The sequence below is a fragment of the Pristis pectinata genome, chromosome 32 (genome assembly GCF_009764475.1).
Source record: "Pristis pectinata isolate sPriPec2 chromosome 32, sPriPec2.1.pri, whole genome shotgun sequence".
Lineage (NCBI taxonomy): Eukaryota > Metazoa > Chordata > Chondrichthyes > Rhinopristiformes > Pristidae > Pristis > Pristis pectinata.
The window spans coordinates 7,179,459-7,203,171 of record NC_067436.1 but is presented as its reverse complement, the minus strand read 5'-3'; the positions used below and the strand labels follow the sequence as shown (position 1 = coordinate 7,203,171).

Here is a 23,713-nt window from a genome sequence, read left to right as displayed (position 1 = left end):
CTGTACCCCCATTGGGGAAAAGTATAGTAATTTTGTCTTCATTTCCTAGTGACAAATACAATTTAATACATCCCATTGGTCCTGTCACTAGAACAGATTGGTATTGGTTTATTATTGTTACTTGCACCAAGATGCAGTGAAAAACTTGTCTTGCATACTGATCGTACAGGTCAATTCATTACAGAGTGTAGATACATTGAGTCAGTACAGAGTGCATTGATGTAGTACAGGTAAGAACAATTACAGTACAGAGTAAAATGTCACAGCTACAGAGAAAGTGCAGTGCAATAAGGTGCAAGGTCACAACAAGGTAGATCGTGGGATGTCCCTAAATAATATTGTTAATACATATTGGAATAACAACTTGGTTTTACGTAAGGTGTAAGCTCTTGCAACTGAGTCAGGTTTCTTCTCCCACGCCAGAAACGTCAGTACATTTCTAGGCAGTTACTTCAGTGCGTGCCAAGTGATGCACTGATGGAGGAATGGTCTCTTGGCTAAAACATTGAACTGATTCCCTGCTTCAACTCTCAATGGATGTAAGGAGGTTTGTGATTTTATTATGAGGAAGTGTATTGGTATTGGTTTGTTTTTGTCACTTGTACCAAGGTACAGTGAAAAACAGGTCAATTCATTACACAGTGCAGTTACATTGAGTTAGTACAGAGTGCATTGATGTAGTACAGGTGAAAACAATAACAGTACAGAGTGTCACAGCTACAGAGAAAGTGCAGTGCAATAAGGTGCAAGGTCACAACAAGGTAGATGGTGCAGTCTCACTGTATAAGGGAACCGTTCAATGGTCTTATCACAGTGGGGTGGAAGCTGTCCTTGAGCCTGGCGGTACGTGCCAGGTGTAAGGCTGCATCACCCCAGTGTCCTGCCTGGGACTAATATTGTTCCCTGAACCAGCTTCGGGGCTGCTGCTGCCTCTGTGCCTCCCTCAGGGGCAGGGCACAGGCTGTGGTCAATGTTCCCATAAACTGTAGAGGAAGCTGGAGAAGATAAAGAGGTGACATCGGCCAGCTTTCACCGCCGGGCTGCAGCAGATGAGCCTGTTACTCCAGCAGTGGGGGGGTCGGCGATGTTCGGCCCGCTGCGTGGGGACCGCCCGCACCGCCCTGGGCGACCCGGCGGCGCCTCACTGGCGGGGACACCCGCCGGCCGAGAGGGGGCGTCCCTTCCAACTTCCCAGAGGGCAGTGCGCCGCCCCGGGCCCCGCCCCTTTCTCCACCCCCCCCCCCCCCCTCCGCCCCCCGCGCTTTGTCCGTCTGGCGGCTGCCAATAAAGTTGTGTTTGAAGCGGGGACTTCCGGCGGCGGCGGCGGGGCGCGGAGCTGCGGGCGCGATGATGTCGCTGGATTTCCTGAACGATGTGCGGCGCATGAACAAGCGGCAGGTCGGTGAGGGCGGCGGCGACCCCCCACCCCCGGGGCATCGTTCCCCCTCCTCCCCTCACACACTCGCCTGACTTTGGCCTCCCCCCTCCTCAGATTCCCCTCTCCCGTCTGCTCCCTCTACCCCCTCCCCTGCCCCTCCCCCTCTCTACCCCCTCCCCCTCTACCCCCTCCCCCCTTCCCTCCCCTCCCCCCTCTCTACCCCCTCCTCTACCCACTCCCACTCCCCCTCTACCCCTCCCGTCCCCCTCCCCCCCCTCTCTACCCCTCCCCCCTCTCTACCCCCCCACCCCACTCCCCCTCTACCCCTCCCGTCCCCCTCCCCCCCTCTACCCCTCCCCCTCTCTACCCCCTCCCACCCCCTCTACCCCTCCCCCTCTCTACCCCACTACCCCTCCCCCCTCTCTAACCCCCACTCTATCCCCTCTACCCCTCCCCCCTCCCACTCTACCCCCTCTACCCCTCCCCCCTCCCACTCTACCCCTCCCACCCCCCCCCCCTCTACCCCTCCCACCCCCCCCCCCACTCTACCCCTCCCACCCCCCTCTCTACCCCTCCCACCCCCCTCTCTACCCCCTCCCACCCCCCTCTCTACCCCCTCCCACCCCCCCACCCCCCTCTCTACCCCCCTCCCTCTCTCTACCCCCCTCTACCTCCCCTCTCCCTTCCTGCCCCCCACAGGTTTGGTGCTTCTCCCTGGAGCCCGGTCCTAGTTCGGTGGGGGGGGGGGGAAGGTGGGAGGAGGGCGTCCCGGTAGCCGGAGGGACCTCAGAGGCCGGCGTGGAGGCTTCCCTTTGGATTAGGTGACTCCATATGGAAAGCCTTTCAGCCAGGGATGGAGGTTTGGTGTCTTTCCCAGGGCGGGTGTTTGAGAACGTAAACAGCAGAGTCGAGGCTGTGTTGTGACCTTAACCCACAGGTCTGCTTATTCCACGTAGTTCTCTCACCCGTGGCTTAAGACACGTCATTAACAGGAGTGGGCCCCTGGAGCCTGTTCCACCACTCAGTAAGATCATGTTCCATCCAGTATCTCAACGTAACTTTCTGTCAGTGCCCTTTGATTCTTGTGGTTTAAATATTTTTTTGTCTTTACCTTAAATATATTGAATGACTCCTCCTCTACAGCTCTCTCGGGTAAAGAATTCAAAAGATTCACAATCCTCAGAGAATGTATTTCAGCACCTTCTTTTCAGCACTTTCCACTGATACTTTATTCATTAGTCGGTTATCCAGTTTACCCTGTACAGGCTTTCACCACACAGAAGTCAGCTTTAGCTAAACATAGAACTTAGATGCTGTTTTGCATTTCTTCCTTTCAAATTCAATGACATTATTATTCTAATTAGGTAAATATCATGCACCATTCAGCTGTTGACCAAATCTGCTTCATTAGTCAATACCAAACTTTACGTAACCTGGTCCCTGGCTGGTTCCAGACCATATTGTTTCAGGAAATTACTCTAAACAAACTTCAGCAATCTGTTAACTTTTAGACATGAGCTAGTCTGGTCATTCCATTCATCGGGGCAGATCTTCTGCCTGGAGGCCAGTGCTAATCTTAGACTTATTCAGGTATTTCAGTGGAAGTCCTTGTTTCCATTACTGGTGTTGGCTTAAGCCCACAGTGGTAGCCTGACCTCTTGCTGGTGGAGACTGATGAGAGCGCTCTCTTCCACAGGCTTTGTAGCTCTCAGACTGGGAAATCTGCCCTGACCCCCCTTGATTAAATCTATCGCAGGCAAGGCAGCCCCTATTAAAGTGAATCAGACACATTAGTCCCCTCAGAGAAAAGTTTTTATTATTAATTTAAGTCGCTTTCAAAAATTTCAATTGATTTTTAGTGTTGTATGTGCTTCTTAGCTTTTCAATTGATAAATTGAGAAGCCTCGTTCTGCATTGTCCACACCAGAGTGATGGGAGCTGTGTTCCCAGCAGAAAGTGTGGCATAAGGGCAGGTGGCCAATAATTCTGCTACAAATTCCTGTACTTGTATATTCTGCCACTCCCTAGCTGTACCAGTGGATCAATGCACAACTTCTTCCTTCATACTGACATTTCTTTTCCTGTTTAATTGTACTTGCAAATTCTCCACTATCTGCCTATCTCTCATTGTATCCTCATCAATGATGTGGTTTAATCTTGAATAACCAGGGGTACTCCAGCAACTTCCCCTAATCTTCCAGTAAAACCTTTTTCCCAACAAATTGTTCTCTGATAGATTAAATTAGGATCTGCTTCTTTGAGACGTAAACTGTGCTTGCTGTAAAGTAATGTGATGGTTCATTGTCGGAATGATCTCGCGTTCTTGCTGAAGTGAAGTGCGCGGTTTAATTCAGCAACTGCAGGTGATCTGAACAATGTTTTGTCTACATTGATTAAATGCAATGTGCATATGAACACAGAGGGAAACCAGATCTGTAATTTGTTAGTGTTATGATCTTTTTCTGGTATAGTGTTCCCATGAAGCTGGATGTTTTTGTGTCTGATTCTCAAGGTTGTTTAAATGGAGTCTGATGTGCAGCTGGTTTTTTAACCATGTGCAAACTTGATGACAAACTAACGAATCCTTCATTTCTTTCCCCACCCCTCTCCACCACTTCTTCAAAAGCAAACCCTCCTGGTTACTTTCAATTTGCAGGTAAAAATTTCTTTAGCCTGAGTTGGTCTCTTGTTCTTTGTGTTGTTGCTTGGATTTCAAAGGCTCTTACAACGTGGAAACGTCCCTCGGCCCATCGGGTCTGTATCAACCAAGCACCCATCTACGCTAATCTGATGCTAATCCTATTTTATTCTTCCCACATTGCTATCAGCTCCCTCCATACTCGGGGCACTTTCACGTGACTGATTAACCAACTAATCCACATGTCTTTGGGATGTGGGAGGAAACTGGAGCACCTGGAGGAACCCTGCACAATAGCAGGGAAAACGTGCAAACTCCACACAGACGGCACCAGAAGTCAGGATTGAACGTGTGCTGCTGGAGTTGTGAGGGAGCAGCTCTAATAGTTGTGCCACTGTATCTGAGGATTAAACAGTGAGACCGTTGCTTTCCAAGGCCATTGGCCAGGTAGTTCTTTATGGGGATCAGTGACAGAGAGCTAGGAAAGTTAGAACAAATTGAACTAAGAACACCTTGGTGTCAGCTAGGCTGACTGTTGAGGGATTTTGCATATCAACAGCTATCTGCTTCAGTAGCTCAGGCTCTTCAGGCCACTTGCCAAGCTAGTGGGGAATGGCTGATATGTAATAAGAATGTTAAGAATCTTAACGTTTGTGTATCCATTTTTTAAAATGATTTCTGGTTTAAGCTAGGTAATGCCCATGCCAAGTTACACAGAAGGTGGTGTGCTTCTGCCTTGATTTGTAAATGTGCAGCTTGCTGGACCATATCAGAAATTCTGAGCCAAGTTCATTGTGGGCTTTGGTCGTATGGAGACCAGGCCAGATAGGGCTGGGATCCTCCAAACCTCAAGGTTATAAGTAAAAGATCAGCTGCTTTATTATTTTATTTATGGGTGCAAGCTCACCCATAGTATGCTAGATTTTTAAACTGGGCTGGAGTTTGCTGTGGAAATTAATAACGTCAATAGCATCTTTGTACCTGCAGGTGCATGAGTGCAGCTAAACGTGTTGGGAAGTTGAACAATGCACAATTCCCTCTCAAAACACGTGTGAAGTTCCCCAGCTAATATCACAGATAAGAACAAACCTATAATGATTTGGGGCTTGTGCACCTCATTCTCAATACAGTTTTTATGGCCTAGTTAAACTTAATTGGTTAAAAACCCCTCTACTGAAAATTAAATTTTCCTTAAGTTCTTAATTTTTAAGATTTTAATTCTACTTTTTTCTCTATGCAATCTCTCTCCCTTTCTATGCATTCTGTATCTGCGTTGATGCTAATACTTGAGAATACAGCATGCACATCCTGGTGCAGACAGTGGTTTGCACATTAACAAAGCTTCAGTTTAGTTATGGAGGTGCGTTCTCGCTTAAAGCAAGTCCCAGCTACCCTCTGAACTTGGTGGGTAGGAGCTCAGTCAGTGGCCAAGTCTTGTGAACAACTGGTGCCACTTGTTGAGTGCTCAAAGCAACATCTGGCACTTTGTCTTCTTTTTGGAAGGTAGGTGAACTAATGTTGCAGATGCTGGCCTGTACCTGGTAGCTGAAAGCTAGAGAAAGGTTAGAAGACATATGAGGAACAATTGTATGCTGCAGTTGTGTGTCCTGAGGCTGTTTAAATTTCAGCATCCGGGAGGATGTCTAGTTTTAAGAAATGGAGGTTTGTATCTCAGGTTGCCACTCAAACTTAATTTGGAACGTGCAACTATTTTGATTATTTTCCAGTTCTGGATATTTGCTTCCCCGCACTAGTATGTGATGGTGGTTCACTAATAACTTGTACCTGCAGTGCTCTCTTTGTGGAATGAATCATTCTACAAGCACTAATGGGTGACTGAGAGGTTGATGACATTCACCAGAGATGTGAGACCAGTGCAGATAAAATACATTTTTACTCTTCATGATTGTACTGTTTTATAAGAAGATAAATTTGATGGGGTTGCATACTTCACTGAAATCTTATCTTTGTTTAACCTTTTTTTGTTTCAGCTGTACTATCAGGTGTTGAATTTTGGTATGATCGTATCATCTGCACTGATGATATGGAAAGGATTGATGGTTCTCACAGGGAGTGAAAGTCCAATTGTGGTTGTACTCAGGTAAGCACTTGTTATTTTATTAATTTACTAATTTTCATTTTGTTTTCAGATACTCGTTAAAGGGATGTTCGCTTTTCCCTCCCTTGTCCTTGGTTGAGTTGAGCCTGTTTGTTATCCTTGTGTGTGTGTTGGCAGACTGTTTTAAAGGCTTGATCTGGAGGTCGGTAGCTACAGAACGCTCCTGATATGAGTTTGTTTCATTCTTATTAGAAAGTAGGGCTCTGTCATAATAAAACCACTTAGAAATTCTGATTTAGATTGTGAACATATTGCAATATGGCATTGTTGAAGAAGTGGAGAAAGATTTTTGGGTAAAGTGTATAGGGGAATTCAGAGTCAGGCATGATTGATTGAGTGGCTTTGAACTGTGCATTTGGTTCTATGAAATTGTTTTGGTTTGGAATTGAAATCATTATAAGGAGAAATAAAGTTGCAGAGGCCATTTGGCCCCTCCCCCTTGTTCTATCATTAAATAAGATCATGGCTGCTCTTGCTTCTCAATACCATTTTCCTTCACTAGCCCCATACCCTTTGATCGCTTAAAATCCATCAATCTGTCTTGAACATACTCTGGAATTCTCCAGCCAATGGGGCTATGGAGGTTCAGTCACAAAGACTCGCTGCCCTCTGGCTGAAGATATTGCTTTACATCACCGCCCTGAATGGCTGACCCTTTATTCTGCCTCCCCTGGTCTAGGCACCACAGCCAATGGCATGTCTACCCTATCAAACCCCATAACAACTGAGGTCTGGTCTCTCTCTTAACTCTAGAAAATGTCAGCCTGTTCTTCTCCGTCTGCCCTCATGGGATTAACCTTCTATCCCAGGAATCAATCTGGTGAACTTTGCTGCACTCCTTTCACCACGTTTCAGAATTAATGTTAGGGGGGGAAAAAAGCTTCGCGTCACAGATGTATCTTTTGCCAAATACTTTTAGTATGTCCCTATTCCCCACTCAGTCTTTGGACTATTCACTAATGTGACGGGAATAACTTTCCTTTCAGTTACCCTCTTTAAATCAGTCAACGTCTTATAAACTTCTTTTCACATTTTATATGAATTTTTTGCATTCATAGAGTTACCTTTACTGTATTTGACTATTTATCACTGTAAATTACAGCACTTAATGCTATGGAATGCAATGATCATTTACTACTTTTCAAACCACTTTGGGTGGCACGGTAGTGTAACGCTATTACAGCGTGAACAATCGGGGTTCAATTCCAGCTGCTGTCTGTAAGGAGTTTGTATGTTCTCCCCGTGTCTGCGTGGGTCTCCTCTGGGTGCTCTGGTTTCTTTCCACATTCCAAAGACGTACGGGTTAGTGGGTTAACATGGGTGTAATTGGGCGGCGCAGGCTTGGTGGACCGGAAGGGTATGTTACTGTGCTGTATAAATAATGTTTTTTTTATTTTATAAAAATAACTCTTCATAAACATCAGCATATAATTCTTTTTGAGTGACCAGCCATTTAAAATGTACTTTTAGTGTGCAAGAAGGAACGGAAGTAGAAATGCTTGTCATTTAAAGAGCAATGAGGTGGATGTAGCAAGAATATTTCCTGTTATAGGCAAATTTAGTGTAGGGGATAGCACCCTAACATCAAAGGTTGTAGATCACAAGTTCCGCTGTGTACAAGCTGCTAATCCAGGGCATTACTGTGTAATATTGAGTGCTCTGTTACCTACAGACTGTGTTTTTTGGGATACTGCCTTTTGTCATTTGGCTGCTGTCTGTCTGAACTTTCAAACAAAAACAAATTGATAAGCACTGAGAATGTGATTTTTGCAGGGATCGCTCTCTCCATGACTCCCTTGTCCACTCGTCCCTCCCCATCGATCACCCTGCCAGCAGTTATCCCTGCAACCGTGCAAAGTGCCACACCTGTCCCTACACCTCCTCCTTCACCACCATTCAGGGCCCTAGACAGTCCTTCCAGGTGAGGCAGAGCTTCACCTGTGAATCCGAGGATGTCATTTATTGCATCCGGTGCACCGGGTGAATCCCGGTGCGGCGGCCTCTATATCGGTGAGACCCGATGCAGGTTGGGTGACCACTTCATTGAGCACCTTCGCTCCGTCCGCCACAACAGCCAGGATCTCCCGGTGGCCACCCACTTCAATTCCACATCCCACTCCCACACTGACATGTCTATCCACAGCCTCCTCTACTGCCACTTTGAGGCCAGATGCAGGTTGGAGGAGCAGCACGTCGTATTCCGTCTTGCTAGTCTCCAACCTGACAGCTTCAACATCGATTTCTCTAACTTCCAGTAACCTCTCCCCTCTGTTTTCTCCCCCTCCACCCCCCCACCCTTCTGTTTTCCCTCATTCCTGTGACCCCCTCACCCCTTCTCTTTCCCCTCTCACAACCTGCCCATCTCCTCCCTCTGGTTCCCCACCTCCTTCCTGTTATTCCATGGTCTACTGTCCTCTCCTATTGGATTCCTTCTTCTCTAGCGCCTTGCCTCTTCCACCTATCTCCCCTCAGCTTCTCACATCTCTCCCTTTCATCCCCACCCACCTCCCTCTCACCTATCACCTGCCAGCTTGTGCTCCTTCCCCCTCCCCCCCCCCCCCCCCCCCCCCCCCCCCCCCCCACCTTTTTACTTCTGGCTTCTGCCCTCTTCCTTTCCAGTCCTGATGAAGGGTCTCGGCCCAAAATGTCAACCATTTATTTCCCTCCACAGATGCTCCCTGACCTGCTGAGTTCCTCCAGCATTTTGTGTGTGTTGCTCCAGATTCCAGCTTCTGCAGAATCTCCTGTGTCTGAGTGTAAATGCAAGTGCTTCTCTCTGCTGTTGAAACACCGCCATTCTGTTTGTATTGCATGTGTACAGAACTAATGTACACAAATTTAAGTCACTGCAGAACCCCTTGGCTGTTTCTGTCTGATATATAAAAAAATGAATCATATGTACATGATTTAATCTGGCATTTCCACAGTAATATCACAACGCTGCTTTTGACATTCCTTTTGATAATGAATCAAAATGTTGAGCATACAATTGTTTTTATTTAGAAAGTAAAATGATTGCTTTCCTCAATTCATGATGTGGACATGAGATTTCTGCCCCACCAGATAGCCAGCTTGTATTTTTGTGCAGCGTTCTTTGTTACTAAATGCCCTTTAATCTGAAGAGTTTATGTACCTGTGAGAACGTACACTAAACCTGGGGACAAGAGGTTTCTGATGCAATCTTTGTCTCTAGTGACTACACACACTTGGATCTGAAGGCCAAAAGAAGCTTGGATTGGCAGTCCTGGGAAAAACATCAGCGAATATTAAAATTTCGAAATGTATTAAAATACCGAAGATAGTGGAAGTAATTTGTAGGTCAGACAGTGTCTGTGGGGAGAGAAATAAGCTTGATATTCCAAGTTACTTGTTGGGGGGGAGGTGGGGAAGGTCAGCAATCTGTAATGTTAACTGTTTCCCTCCACAGATGCTGCCTGATCTGAGAGTGAGTATTTCCAGCACTTTCAATTATTAAATAGATTTGATTTAACAAATAAAATCATTGCATGGAAACTAATTTCCTTCCCAAAATGAACATATCAAATTTGAATAAACTGCTGATCAAAATCAACTTTGTAGAATTTGACCCCAGAATTTTAGTGTAATGTTTTACATTACAATTAAATTTGCTATAAACCAAAGAGTTTGTCCATTGTAATTCAGTGACGTCTACTAGACATGAGTAGCCGTCTGGTTTCACTGTGGTTGACTATGATGAAGAGGAGTGGTGAATAATCAGCTCGCTGTCCGAGCAAGACGCCAGAGGGCTGTTGGCACTGGTAGAATTGTACTTTTCTTTTAAAATAAGATGATGGTTGAGGTAGAATGGTTGGATTTTATATGCCGATACTCTGAAATAACACTTTCCCTTCTAAAAGAGCCGAGGTTACTATAATGTTCTTTCCTTCTATTTCAGTGGGAGCATGGAACCTGCATTCCATCGAGGGGACCTGCTGTTCCTGACAAATCGTGTCGAAGATCCTATTAGAGTTGGCGAAATTGTTGTCTTCAGAATTGAAGGACGAGAAATTCCAATTGTACACAGAGTGCTGAAAATTCATGAGAAGTAAGTGCCCCAAAGCCAGGAAACTGGCGATTACTTAAAGTCTCCTATGTTAACCCCTTTCTGTAAAGCGGCACCCTGTGGTGGGGTGGGAAACCCATTTCCTTTTTACTAGGTGATGCACAAACTCTGATTGGAAATGCTTTTCCCTTTGTCTCATGATCTCCCACCCTGTCCCTAGACCCAAGGGAGTTGTGGGAAGTGCTGACCAAAAAATCCCAATTTTTTTTATTTTGCTTTGCCCTGCTTATAAGTGACTTGTATTTCTTGCTCTTTCTCCACTATAATTAAAAACAACCAAACAAAAATTGTTTTTGTAAGTGCAACCCTTTTCTAACTGTACCAGACTCCAATGAGCAGGGAAGTAGTCAAGTTAAGTCAACTTTATTGTTGTGTGCACAAGTACAATGTACAATGGAAAAACTTGCTTGCAGCAGCCTCACAGGAATGTGGGTACCGACAGCACACAGAATATAAATTATGTATAAATTATACATTCTTAAGACCAAAGAACAATCTATTTTCTTGCAGCTATTATTTGTGCTCTTGCTTTCCTTGGAGAGGACCTGTGTATGTGTGTGTGAGAAAATGAGGGCTTGTGCATTGCAGTGTTTATTTCTTTGGATGTCAGAGTTTCCCAGTGTAGTTCTTGGAAGATGATTGCGATTGCACTTTAAGGTTTCAGCTTGCATACACCCAGAAATTCCCTTTTGTGCGCTATTACCCATCCCTTCTGGAAAAGGGCCACTTGCTGATGCATTCCAGTCGAGTCTCTAGCTAAGGTCACTGGAAGTTTGGTGCCTCTGGGTTGCTTGAAGTGCTAATTTTGGACAATTCGAATAGGTTTTTCTTGTGTCTGCAAAAACGTAAAGCAGCCATGACGTGTGTTCGCATTTTAGCTACTTACTGTCCCAGTAACCTTCAACCCTGCAACTCTGAGACCTCAGTGCTTCATAAATTTCCACCTGTTGACTGTGCCACCTTCGGAGTCTGTATGTTCTCCCCGTGACTGTGTGGGTTTCCTCCGGGTGTTCCGGTTTCCTCCCACATTCCAAAGACGTACAGGTTAGGAAGTTGTGGGCGTGCTATGTTGGCGCCGGAAGCATGGCAACACTTGTGGACTGCCCCAGAACACTCTACGCAAAAGATGCATTTCACTGTGTGTTTCGATGTACATGTGACTAATAAAGATATCTTGTCTCTTTGGCTCCTCCTAAGGTAGCTGTTTAAACCCTACTGCTGGTAATGCAGAGGAATGTTTTGTGAAGTTAAAGATGCTGTGTAACTAGAAACCATTGACGCAGGTTGTCAAATTTAAAATTACCCATTTATAAACCATACTCCCCAAGTTTCCTTGTGTGAACCAAATGATGAAGGAATGTTTCCTCCCCTCCAGGGAAAACGGCGACATCAAGTTCCTGACGAAAGGCGACAACAATGCTGTTGATGACAGGGGCCTATATAGGCAGGGACAACACTGGCTAGAGAAAAAAGATGTTGTGGGAAGAGCTCGTGGGTGAGTTACACATTTTGTTTCACAGCTACATACTGAATACTGTGCTTCAGCCGGGAGCCACTTCCCAAATTAAAAAAAAAGGCTCCTTTAATAACTAAAAAGATAGAGCAGAAAGAAAACAAATGACAGATGCCAGGCTGTTAAAACGAGTAAGGACCAGGCTGATTACAAACTTCAGAAATTTAAAAAGGGAAGAGAGGGGGCATGAGAAAAGATGAGCAGCAAACATAAAAGGCATCCAAAAATACCCTCTTGGAATGTCAACAGGAAAAGAACTATAAGACAAGTGGGGCTGGGCAGAGTCCTAAACGTAAATTCTCTCTTGAAGGCGGCAGATACGGCTGCGATACTGACTAAGTACGTGGTTGTTCACCAAGTAAGATGATGCTGCTGGAGTCTCCACAAAGGAACATGTAACTGAGTTTAGTGTAGCACAGGAGGAGGTTCCAGTACATTTGTCTTTCGTGTCCCTCTTGCATACCGTATCCACATTCTAACAATGCCAGCTCAGTGACAGGTTTGTGATGTGTCATAGACCTTCCCCCTCAACCCTCCCCTTGTTTTGTGTACTTAAAAGACCACATTTGAGTTTTACTATTTTTGTAATTTAGTTCAGTAGAATTACCTCAACTTGCAAATCAAATCATAGTCCTTTCAACTGGTAATCCACAATTATGGTGGCAGGATAATGTAGCCATTTTAGCAGGGGACCTGCATTTACAAACTACAGCAGCACTGAACTCTACAGCCTCTCACTATAATCAACCTTTCTAATCTGCCACATTCAGAAGCAAAGAATAGTTTTACTTGGAAATATGTTCTTTTGGTGTATTTGGTTAGCGTCACTCTATTTTGTTTTTCCAAAGTCCATTGATAGATTATAAATTTTGAGCAGCACACAACTTTTCTGTGACTTCAGCAGTCTTGGGATTGTTGCATTAATGTACATGAAGTGTGAAATATTTTCTTTTGGTTGTACATAGTACCTGGTAAATCTTTGAAATATGTTGCATTAACCGCTGTCCAACCTGCATAGTACAAATGCCAGATATAATTTCACGCTGTTGCTGGCTGTGCCCTGTCATAATAGTATGTCATGCAAATGATTTATAACAGATAGTGTTAGGCAAGTGGTACTGACAGTGGTGATGATTGGTAATTTATTTTTGGCCCTGGTTGAGTGCTTGTAGTTTGTGAAGATTACCAGCTCTTTTTTTTTGCACTAGTGACTTGTTCCAGTTTTCTCCAGGATTCCTTATCCAAAGGACTGGAAGCCAGTATGCATCTTCCCCGTACAAATGTGTGACAACTCTATCCATTGGGCAGGGGGAGAGGATTTCCTAATGTCTCGACTCTATTTTTACAAACCATTGTGATGTTACCTAATTTAAGTTAATATATATTTGCATTGGCAAGTAGGTCCATTTTGGAAATCTTAGTGGTAGTTTGGTAGACTGTTTATCCGGGATATATAGCCTACCAAACTACTATTGATTGATAAGGGAGATATGTATATCTAAAGTATCTCTTACTGATGTCAGATGCTCAATGCTCTGAAGTCCCATTTTGGCAAATTTCTTTAAAATAATTTCCAGTCTTTTCCAGCTTTATTTGGAGTGGCAAAGAATTACAAACTGTCCCACAATAAATGTAGAGATCATCCTGTTCGGTACAAAATAGAGTGCTATTTCATTCAAGTCCCAGAACATAATGCAAATAAAGAAAGGCTTTTAGGGTTTTCAAATTGCCTTTGATAACTGTATATTAATATCTGATATTTGCTAGACCCCAGGGAGTGTAGAAAATTATCATAAAATAGCATTTTAAGCCTGACAACTACCCATTACTAAAAATATGGATTACAAATATCTATCTGAATCATGTCAGGAAAAAAATCCTTGTAATTGTCCTTTCTGAGGCTCCTTGCAGATTTGTGCAAATTGAAAGTTAGTTAAGTATCTCAGAACTGGGGCTAATTGCTTTACAATTTGTATCTACATTTTTACAAAGTACTTAAGTCCTCAAGATTGTGGGGATATGAAAATGTGCTTGTTGATTTTCTGAATGTTTTAATCCTTGGACATCTGTGAACTAAGTAGTATTGTAATACTTGGTCCTAAATCATTATTGCAGTCTATTTTGCACTTCTGCTGCATTTAATTATACTGAGCTGAAGAGTCTTTGGTAATATTAAAGTTCTAATTAAAATGAATCCCATACAACTCACTATAATTTTCAGCAACAATATAGGAGTAATGTTTTGTATCCATGAGTCTGGATCCAAAATCCGTTTGGGAATGCTTAAATATATTTAAAGAAATTGGAAAAAAAATGGAATGAAGCTCCTTGTAGATGATTTTATGTTGAAGGAGCTATAAATCCTGGTGTTGAATATTGCAATCAGACCAAAAGTGACTGAACATAACTATTTTGTTCTCTTTACAATATTTTTATTAATTCCACAAAGAAAATAGAGTACATGCATCAAAAAGAGGATAAAAATTACTGAATACATTGTTTTAAATCATACTTGAGATCACATTACTCTAAATTAATAAACACATGTGATAGTTCATAAAGAAATTGGAATAATTTTATTATTAAAAAAAATCTACACTCACTACCAAAAACTGGAGCTGTTTATTTTTTTAAAAAAAAGACAAGGAAAGACCCTTGAGACATAATGATATCAGCTAATGTCTGTACTTTAGTCACCAAATCAAAGGTTTTGACAATAATTCAAAAAAAATCCCCACAGGGTTTGAAAGTCTAAGTTAGATTCAAGAATTGAACAACGGATCTTCTCTAGATTCAGGTGTGACATAACATCCTGTAACCACTGAGCATGAGTAGGGAACATAACTATTTTGAAAACAGAACAGCTCAAACCTCCAATTCTCCTTCAAAATCTATAAGTAAAGCTAGGGTTTTGACTTGTGGGTTAATGCTTTTCCTGCAGCGTTATTACCTTGATCCCCACCCTGTGGAGTAAGGTGATATTTCTCCTCCCCCTCCCCCAAAGAAACTACTTTGCTGGAGAACAAACCATAACTAGTTTAAATTCTGCTGAAGGGTATATTAGTATGAAGTTGTATGCTAAAAACCAGGATAAAACTGCACTTTGACAATCATCAGCCACTCTTATGCATAATGAATAGCATGTAAATTAGTTCCGGCATCTTGAAACCACAACAGGGAGAACGTTTTGTGGCTGAATATATTCTGAGCTGAAGTAGTGCTGTTAATTTTTGTCTTGAAAGCTAGATGTGGATCAGAGTAACTTAAAATATTACGGTAGGATTTAGTTCCTTCATCTGACAGTCTCTGGATGGTGTTGACGTGTGTTTCATTGTAACCTAAGTCAGTGCATGTACACTTCCCAGGAACTCAGCAGCTTTTCCCCCAACCCTGTCCAAAGTTGGGTGAGATCAGCCAATTGAGTGAAAAATGAGAATGGGTGGCAGAACCTTATGGGTGCCTCATATCATGAATCTACCCACTGAAGAGTCAATTTTAATGTTCTTAAGATGGGTGACATTTGTGAGGCTGCATCTCTTCCCAATTAATAATTGGGAAGGGTGCAGAGGAGATTTACCAGGATGCTGCCTGGTTTAGAGAGTATGCATTATGATGAGAGACTAAGGGAGCTAGGGCTTTACTCTTCGGAGAGGAGGAGGATGAGAAGAGACATGACAGAGGTATACAAAATATTAAAAGGAATAGATAGAGCAGACAGCCAGCGCCTCTTTCCCAGGGCACCAATGCTCAATACGAGAGGGCATGGTTTTAAAGTAATGGTTGGGAAGTTCAAGGGAGATATCAGAGGAAGGTTTTTTTTCTACCCAGAGTGGTTGGGGCATGGAATGCGCTGCTTGGGGTGATGGTGGAGGCAGGTACATTGGTCAAATTCAAGAGATTGCCAGATAAGCATATGGAGGAATTTAAAATAGAGGGATATGTGGGAGGAAGGGGTTAAATAGTCTTAGGCGAGGTTTAAAGGGTGGCACAACATGTTGGGCTGAAGGGCCTGTATTGTGCTGTACTGTTCTATGGTTCTATGAAATTATTATAATTGGGTACATTTACATCTTCATTTTTTGATATTACAATTCTAGTTCTGCCCTTAACACATTTGATCTTGTTTTTCCAGGTTTGTCCCTTATATAGGAATAGTGACCATTCTTATGAATGACTACCCAAAATTTAAGGTAACCTGAATTGAATCATGTTTCTATTGCCAATGTTTGGTGACTCTGGGTGTTTTCTCTATTTAAAAATGTGTTGATCTCTTCTGCAGTATGCAGTGCTCGTTCTGCTGGGTCTGTTTGTGCTGCTCCATCGAGAGTAAAGAAGGGTGGACTTCACCTGAGGATAGTAGTGGAGTTTCACCAAGTGTTCTGGATGACCAACAGTTGTGCACATCTGCAGCTATTCCCAGGGACTTCTGCTTCCTGACAGATGTTGATTCAGTGTTTTTAATGAAGGTCTGTACTGTGGAAACCTTAATTGATGGACAGAAAGATGCCATCTTCCACACAAAAGCTTTTGGATTCTGCATCTTAAATTTCTAGTGCAAAGTGGCATTGGCTTATTTGGCAGAGAGGAGAAAGTGAATGGGGGGTGGGGGGTGGGGGGTGGTAGTGGAGGTATGGTTGGGGTGGGGGGTTTGAAACCTGGTGTCATAATACCAAGTTGCAACTTCTAGCTTGGACCTTATATGGTCTGCTGCTGCTGTTTCAATACAGATTAAAGTGTTCCATCCTGCAGTGTTGTGTGTCAGCTCTCTGCCTACAGACATCGCCAGCACACCACCTCCCCTCGGTGCCAGGTTTATGATTTGGTGACTGACTCAGAAGCCAGCCAGGGGGCAGTTCTGCATGTGAGTAGGTTTGCTGGCACTGGCTTGCTGGCAGATTGTTCTCCTGTTGTACTTGACCAACGAATTCCTGCCCACCCCAGAAACCCCAACTGAATACACACAGTGCAATGTATGGTTGACTGTAGGTGAAACTTATAAATCCACAAAGATGGTGAATTGTGTGCCAGGGCCAAACATGGAGCATAACCAGGGATTCTATATAATCCTTGGAAGGAGAGAAGATGCCTAGATTTTCAGCTTTAATTACAGGCCACCATTTAAGATGTTTTTCAGAATCTAATGTATGTAAATCATGGACAATTGTGTGCCCAGTACAACTGTATTACAGGCATGGGACAATTAGGAATCTTATTGTTGTGTTTAAAAAAAATGCAGGAATTACTAAGTGGGTCAGGCAACATCTGTGCAAAGAGAAACAGTTAACGTTTTAGGTCTAAGATCCTTTGTCAGAACTGGGAAAGAGAAAACTTGGTTTGAACTGAAACCGCTAACTGTTTTGCTTTTCACAGATGCTGCCCAACCTTCTAAGTGTTTCCAGCATTTTTACTTTGGGTCTCTGGTATCTGCAGGTCTTGTTTTGACTTTCATCTTCTCTTTCTAAATGGAAAGGTGACAAAATGTGCAGATGATTTTTTTTTTACATTTAGTGACTAATCTTTTTGGGAATGTTTTGTACTGGAAACCAGTTCCAAATTAATTTACAAATTGAAAGCTTTGGGCAATAAATTAGTGAGAATCTTATTACGTCAGAACATAAATAGAAACAAGAGTATGCTGTCCAAACCTGCTCTGCCATTCATTGAGCTCCTGTCTGATCTAACACCTCAGCAGCATTTTCCAGCTCTATATTTTTCCCTGATGCATAAAGAAAAAAATCAATCAAATATACATGGTGACTGAGCCCTGTGGGGTAGGGAATCCCAAAGTTTTGCCATCTCTGACGAGAGAAATTTCTCCTTTGCTCAGTCCTGAATGGCCAATGCTGTATTCAGAAACTGTGTCTCTGGTCCAAGACTCCTCAACCCGGGGGAAACGTCCTCCTTGCCTCAAGCTAGTCTCACTCTTCAGGAATCTGGCACATGTCAATAAGATCACTTCTCCTAAACTCTGGAGAAAACAGCCCCAGTCCGCTCTATCTCTTCTCGTATGGCAAGTCTGCCGTTCCTGGAACCGTCTAGTGTTAACCACCATCTACACCTTTCATTACATTTATTTGCGGAAGGACTGCGTCCAATTAGATTTGTTTGTGCTGAAATCCTGGCAGCTAATTTTAATTGAGTGTTTATGGGTGTAAATTCATTGATAAAATGTAAAATCCATGGATTATATCGACAAACCCTGGCATGCTCTTAATGGGAGGCTGTATTTGTAAATCCTAATACAGTTCTCTGCAGCTGCTTGTCTTAATGTTCATTAGTAACAGACAATATGATCAGTACTTTTCTCCGATATATTCTCAGCATACTGGGACTTTTATGGATATTTTTCGTGTTTTTGTGTCTCAAACTCTGCTCATCGTTCTTCTTTTGAGCTTGCTGTCTTTTGCACCAGTGTTTGTTGTTTTAAAGGACAAACTGAATCAGACTTCGTGCAGATCCCAGCTTTAACTTGCAACCAGCATTTTTTTCTTTTGTATCTAACCCCCATGAAAATGTGTGCTATTAATGTTAATTTACAGTTGAATTAAACAACACTGAATCTGACTTTATTGTACTGTCATTGAGATTTCCAGCACAATATTTTGGAAGCAGAGCCCCTTGTTTTCATGATGATTCCAATTTACTTTGAATGGTTATACTGTGAGATACTGTGACCCTGTACCCACAAGAAGCCCCTTCTCAGTAATCTTCTTGTGGGGATTAAGTGGAAGATTCAGTGCATCAATAAAACCATTTCTGTAATTTTCAGCTTGTGTGCTCCTTCTTGTATGTGACAGCCATTACAAACCGTCTCCTGTTTGATGGTATTAAACTGACCCCCATTCCTTGATCTCTGTGCCATCACTTCCATCGTGGACATGTCAGATTCAATTTCTAAAGATGCCACTGAACAGAACGTTGAAAAGAAATTACTGCCAGGTGCTGTAAGGGTATTAGCCTGTTAACGTGCATCACTGATTCAACTCTTGAAATCGAAACTCCATTGGTTAACTTCCTGTTTTTCCTTCTGACCCTCCTCCATGCTACCGTAGTCTTTTGGGGGAGGCAGGAGTCTGAATTTTATCAAACAATCGTATAATTTTAATTTTCCAGAATCCAAAATAGTTCCACCGTACTTCATTAATTTGCTTTGTGGCTTTGTCCCTCCAACTGTGTTTCAAGTTCCCCATTGTCATATGGGGGCTTTGTGGAATCCCTCTTTCCCACTTGTATAATTGACACTCTACTACTTTGGATGCTGGGATTCACTGAGGAATTGGAAGGACCCACAACCTTGATGAAAGGCAGAAAAAGCTCAAGCCATTGAATGTCCTTCCACTTCATGTGCATAGTAGGACATCCGTATTGTCATTCAGTTCTCACTGGCCCAGTTCGACAAGATACCTTTCTAGGTTTTCCATTACAGTTTTAGTGGGGAAAGCAGCAGCAAGAGATGTCTCAATTTTCCAATTAAGACATTCATAAAGGAGTATACTTAAGTTTAAGATTTTTTATTTCAATCACAAAAAGCCATTGGCCGGTTTGAGTGAAGCTGCTGCATTGAAGGGCAAGTTTGCTGTTGGTGCTTTGCATACCAATCTGATTGTCTGATTACACCAGCTAAAGGGAGAGTTATGTGTGCATCACAATCTGACTGGATTATCATATACCATATCAATACAATATGATCACTTTTTTAAAGTTAAATTTTTTTTTAAATTTTACAGTGTGGTAACAGGCCCTTCCGGCCCAACCAGTCCGCACCGTCCATTTTAAACACAAATTAACCTACCCATACGTCTTTGGAATGTGGGAGGAAACCGGAGCACCCGGAGGAAACCCACGCAGGCACGAGGAGAACGTACAACCTCCTTACAGACAGCGACGGGAATCGAACCCTGATCGCTGGCGCTGTAATAGCGTCGCGCTAACCGCTACGCTACCATGCCGCCCCTTTCATGGTGACGTTGGCCATGTATCTTCTCCATTGCACCTATGTAATTGTAGCACACAATATAACATTGATATACTCCATACCCTGCAAAACATACGTAACCTGGTATGTCTGAGGTATCCATTGCAGCATCCAGACCCAAGAATAATACTGCTATTGTGAGGGCGGACTCTGAGCTTGTATCTTGAATTGTTTATGGGTTAAGCTATTTAAATATTCAAGAATTCATGGGAATGAATTCAAAGTTTCTATCTAATCTGCAGTTGGAGTTTATATCCACGGTGGTACAGTGCTAGTAATTCAATGGGTGATGGGAGTTTTGCAGTACGTCCAAAACCCTTGTACTTTTAAAATAAGTATTCTTGCTAAATTTAATTTGCTTCAAATTTATTTTTTATGGAAGCCTGGCCTTGATTTTAGTTTGTCAGTATTCCTTCAATGAGAATTCTGATAACCTTACTTTTCAGAATAAAGTAATGGATTTAGAAAATTTCTGTGCACATTAATTCTCGCTTTATATTACATGAAGGTTTAAATAACAACCTTCCAAAATATCAATAAGCTGCCGGGAATCTGAAAGCAAAATGGTGGGTTTTTTCGGCATCTAAGAAAGAGGAGTTTCAGGTTGATCTTTCATTCAATTAGATTCCTCTTGGCCTGGCAAATTCCATTCCACAACAGTACAATTCTGATGAAAGGCCATGGACATGAAACATTAACTGCATAAACAGAACAATTGAGATTCTGTGTTACAGAATTAAATCCTTACAAAAGAAATAAACATTGCTGGGTAAGACTGCAAGAATGCAGATAATGTGTTCAAAATGGAATATTTGAACATTTCAGAACATTTAGTGAAACTAAAACCAAAGTCTCTTTCTTTTCAACGTTCCTCTTTTTTTTGGAAATAGCGTTCGTTAATAATGTCAATCTTTTGGAAAAGCCTCCTATGCCACTTTTTAAATGTAAGTGACAATTTGTAATGGATTCCTTTTAAAATCATGAACACACAGCTGAAGCAGAAGATTAATTTGGCTCTCAAAAAATGTCATGATATTTGAAGTACTTTCAGTTCCAGGATGACTGCCTTGAGCTGTTTTCTGGTATTAATGATTTGGTGGTGAAGAGTGTCTGTTTCAAAGTGTAACAAATATTCTATTTTTTTTAGTGATTAACTGCACAGTAAAGACGCGATAATCTTCAGTTGGCCCAAGTAGTCCGTTCTGGTGTTAGAAATGTATTAAATCTTTCTGCTTTTGCTACTTAGCATCCTTGGTACTTGTGTAGTGCTTTTTGTCCCACTTCCTCCTGGTTAATTCACATAATATGTCCAAAAATTCCAAGGAATGATTTCATTGCTGGTCGTGACCTGACCGTTATTGCATATGCTAATTTGATCCTATGTTTATTACATTGTAAAGTATGCATTTCTTGTCCATATCTGCATATCCTTGATTTTGGTTTTGCAGAGTTAATTGCAACATCAGTAAATATCATTTAATTCAAATGAGAGATGATTGCAAAATATAAAGTTAAAGGTAGGCACATGTGACTGTAGAGCAAGGGTGTGTTGCCTACCATATGTGTAACTGACCGTAGATTAAATTATTGTCATATACACCAGGGTGCAATGAAATTCCTTGCTTGTGTGAAGCTCACAGTAAACAGTACACATGGTAATAAGTACAGCAATAAATACAGTGATGAGTGAAAAGCAACAGAGTAAAGTAGTACAATTTGAAGTAGAGTCAAAAGAGGTAGAGTTAAGAGTCCAAGAACGTGGCAGCACCACCGAGAAGGGGATGTGAAAGAAGTGATTAGTTCAGAAGTCTGATAGCAGTTGGGAAGCAGCTGTTCTTAATTCTGATCGTCTGGGCTTTCAAGGTAGAAGATAGAAGAGGGAAAAGGGAATGGTCAGGGTGGCAGGCATCTTGATTAGCCTTCCTGATACAATGCGCTGTGAAGATGGACTGGATGGAAGGAAGTCCATCAGGATGGCCCTCCCCCAGGGCCAGACAAGGTGTCCCCTCTGACCTTGTGGGAGGCTAGTGCAGAAATTGCTGGGGCCCTGGCAGAGATATTTAAAATGTCCTTAGCCACAGGTGAGGTGCCAGAGGACTGGAGGATAACTAATGTTGTTCCGTTGTTCAAGAAAGGCTCTAAGAATAGGCCAGTGAGCCTGATGTCAGCTGTGAGTAAATTATTGAAAGGTATTCTAAGGGACAGGATAAAAGGTATTTGGATAGACAGGGCCTGATTAGGGATAGTGAACGTGGCTTTGTGCGTGGTAGGTCACGTCTAGCCAATCTTGTAGAGTTCTTCAAGGAGGTTACCAAGAAGGTCGATGAGGGAAGGCGGTGGACTTTGTCTACATGGACTTTAGCAAGGCCTTTTGACAAAGTCCCACGTGGGAGGCTGGTCCAGAAGGTTAAGTCGTTTGGCATTCAAGATGAAGTAGCCAATTGGATTCAACATTGGCTTAGTGGGAGAAGCCAGAGAGTGGTCGTAGATGGTTGTCTCTCTGACTGGAGGCCTGTGATTAGTGGTGTGCCGCTGGGTCTGTTGTTGTTTAACATCCATGTTAATGATTTAGATGATAATGTGGTAAACTGGATCAGCAAATTTGCAGATTACACCAAGATTGGGGGCGTAGTGGACAGCGAGGAAGGCTGTCAAAGCTTGCAGCGTGATCTTGACCAGCTAGGAAAATGGGCTGAAAAATGGCTGATGGAATTTAATGCAGACAAGTGTGAGGTGTTGCACTTTGGGAGGACAAGCCAGGGTAAGACTTACACAGTGAATGGTGGGGCTCTGAGGTGTGTGGTAGAGCAAAGGGACCTGGGAATACAGATCCATAATTCCTTGAAAGTGGTGTCACAGGTAGATAGGGTTGTAAAGAGAGCTTTTGGCACTTTGGCCTTCATAAATCAGGGCACTGAGTACAGGAGTTGGGATGTTATGTTGAAGTTGTACAAGTTGTTGGTGAGTCTGAATTTTGGAGTATTGTGTGTAGTTCTGGTCACCTACAGGAAAGTTATCGATAAGCTTGAAAGAGTGCAGAGAAAATTTACAAGGATGTTGCCGGGACTTGAGGACCTGAGTTATAGGGAAAGGTTGAAGAGGTTAGGACTTTATTCCCTGGAGCGCAGGAGCATGAGGGGAGATCTTATAGAGGTATACAAAATTATGAAGGGCATAGGGTGAATGCATGCAGGCTTTTTCCCCCTCAGGTTGGGTGAGACTAGAAATAGAGGACATGGGTTTAGGGTGAAATATATAAGAGGAATCTGAGGGGAAACTTCTCCACTCAGAGGACAGTGCGAGTGTGGAACAAGCTGCCAGTGGAAGTGGTAGATGCAGGTTCAATTGTAACGTTTAAGAGAGGTTTGGATAGGTACATGATGGGAGGGGTTTGGAGGGATATGGTCCGAGTGCAGGTAGATGGGACTAGGCAGAAGATCAGGTTGGCATGGACTGGATGGGCCGAAGGGCCTGTTTCTGTGCTGTAGTGCACTATGACTAAGTGATGGAATGGGCAGTGTTTACCACTCTGCAAGTTCCATTAGTCCAGAGCAGAGCAGTTGTCAGGCTGAGACAATCTAGTAGTTGATGTCTATTTTCACACAATACCAGAGGAGGCCATTTGGCCCATTGTGGCCAAGCCAGCTCTTGGAGCATTCCCATCGGTTCTATTTCCCCACCTATATCCCTGTAACCTATTCTCTCCCACTTACCCATCCACTCCTCTCGATTCTCCTGCCATCCACTTACACCAGGGGCAACTTACAGGAGTCTGCTTACCAACCAGCACATATCTGGGACATGGGAGGAAGGTCGGGTATCTGGGGTAAACCCACACTGCCACAGGGGAAAAATGTGCAAATTCCACACACAGCAACCGAGGTCAGCATTGAATCCAGGTCATAGAACTGTGAGATCACAGCACTAACTGATGCACCACAGTGTCACCAAGTTCACCAAGTCTTCTACTGAGCCTGATCTCCTGTTAGTTCTAAACCTACTGTAG

The 23,713-nt window shown here is 43.0% G+C and overlaps 1 protein-coding gene across 1 annotated transcript; it reads left to right on the top strand.

Moving 5' to 3' along the window:
* The first annotated feature begins 1,257 nt into the window (after positions 1-1,257).
* sec11a (SEC11 homolog A, signal peptidase complex subunit) lies at positions 1,258-18,494 on the top strand. The gene is made up of 6 exons (XM_052042690.1): positions 1,258-1,398; positions 6,008-6,117; positions 10,052-10,201; positions 11,595-11,714; positions 15,865-15,922; positions 16,012-18,494. Exons 1-6 carry the CDS (start codon positions 1,348-1,350, stop codon positions 16,060-16,062), a joined length of 540 nt encoding a protein of 179 aa, XP_051898650.1. The 5' UTR covers positions 1,258-1,347; the 3' UTR covers positions 16,063-18,494.
* The last annotated feature ends 5,219 nt before the right edge of the window (positions 18,495-23,713 follow it).

Bases quoted from the DNA above. Each gene is read 5' to 3' on its own strand.
- sec11a (XM_052042690.1), top strand. From the start codon at position 1,348: ATGATGTCGCTGGATTTCCTGAACGATGTGCGGCGCATGAACAAGCGG. The intron at 11,715-15,864 runs GTGAGTTACACA...TTGTTTTTCCAG, and splicing joins GTTGTGGGAAGAGCTCGTGG to GTTTGTCCCTTATATAGGAA. The intron at 15,923-16,011 runs GTAACCTGAATT...TCTCTTCTGCAG, and splicing joins ATGACTACCCAAAATTTAAG to TATGCAGTGCTCGTTCTGCT.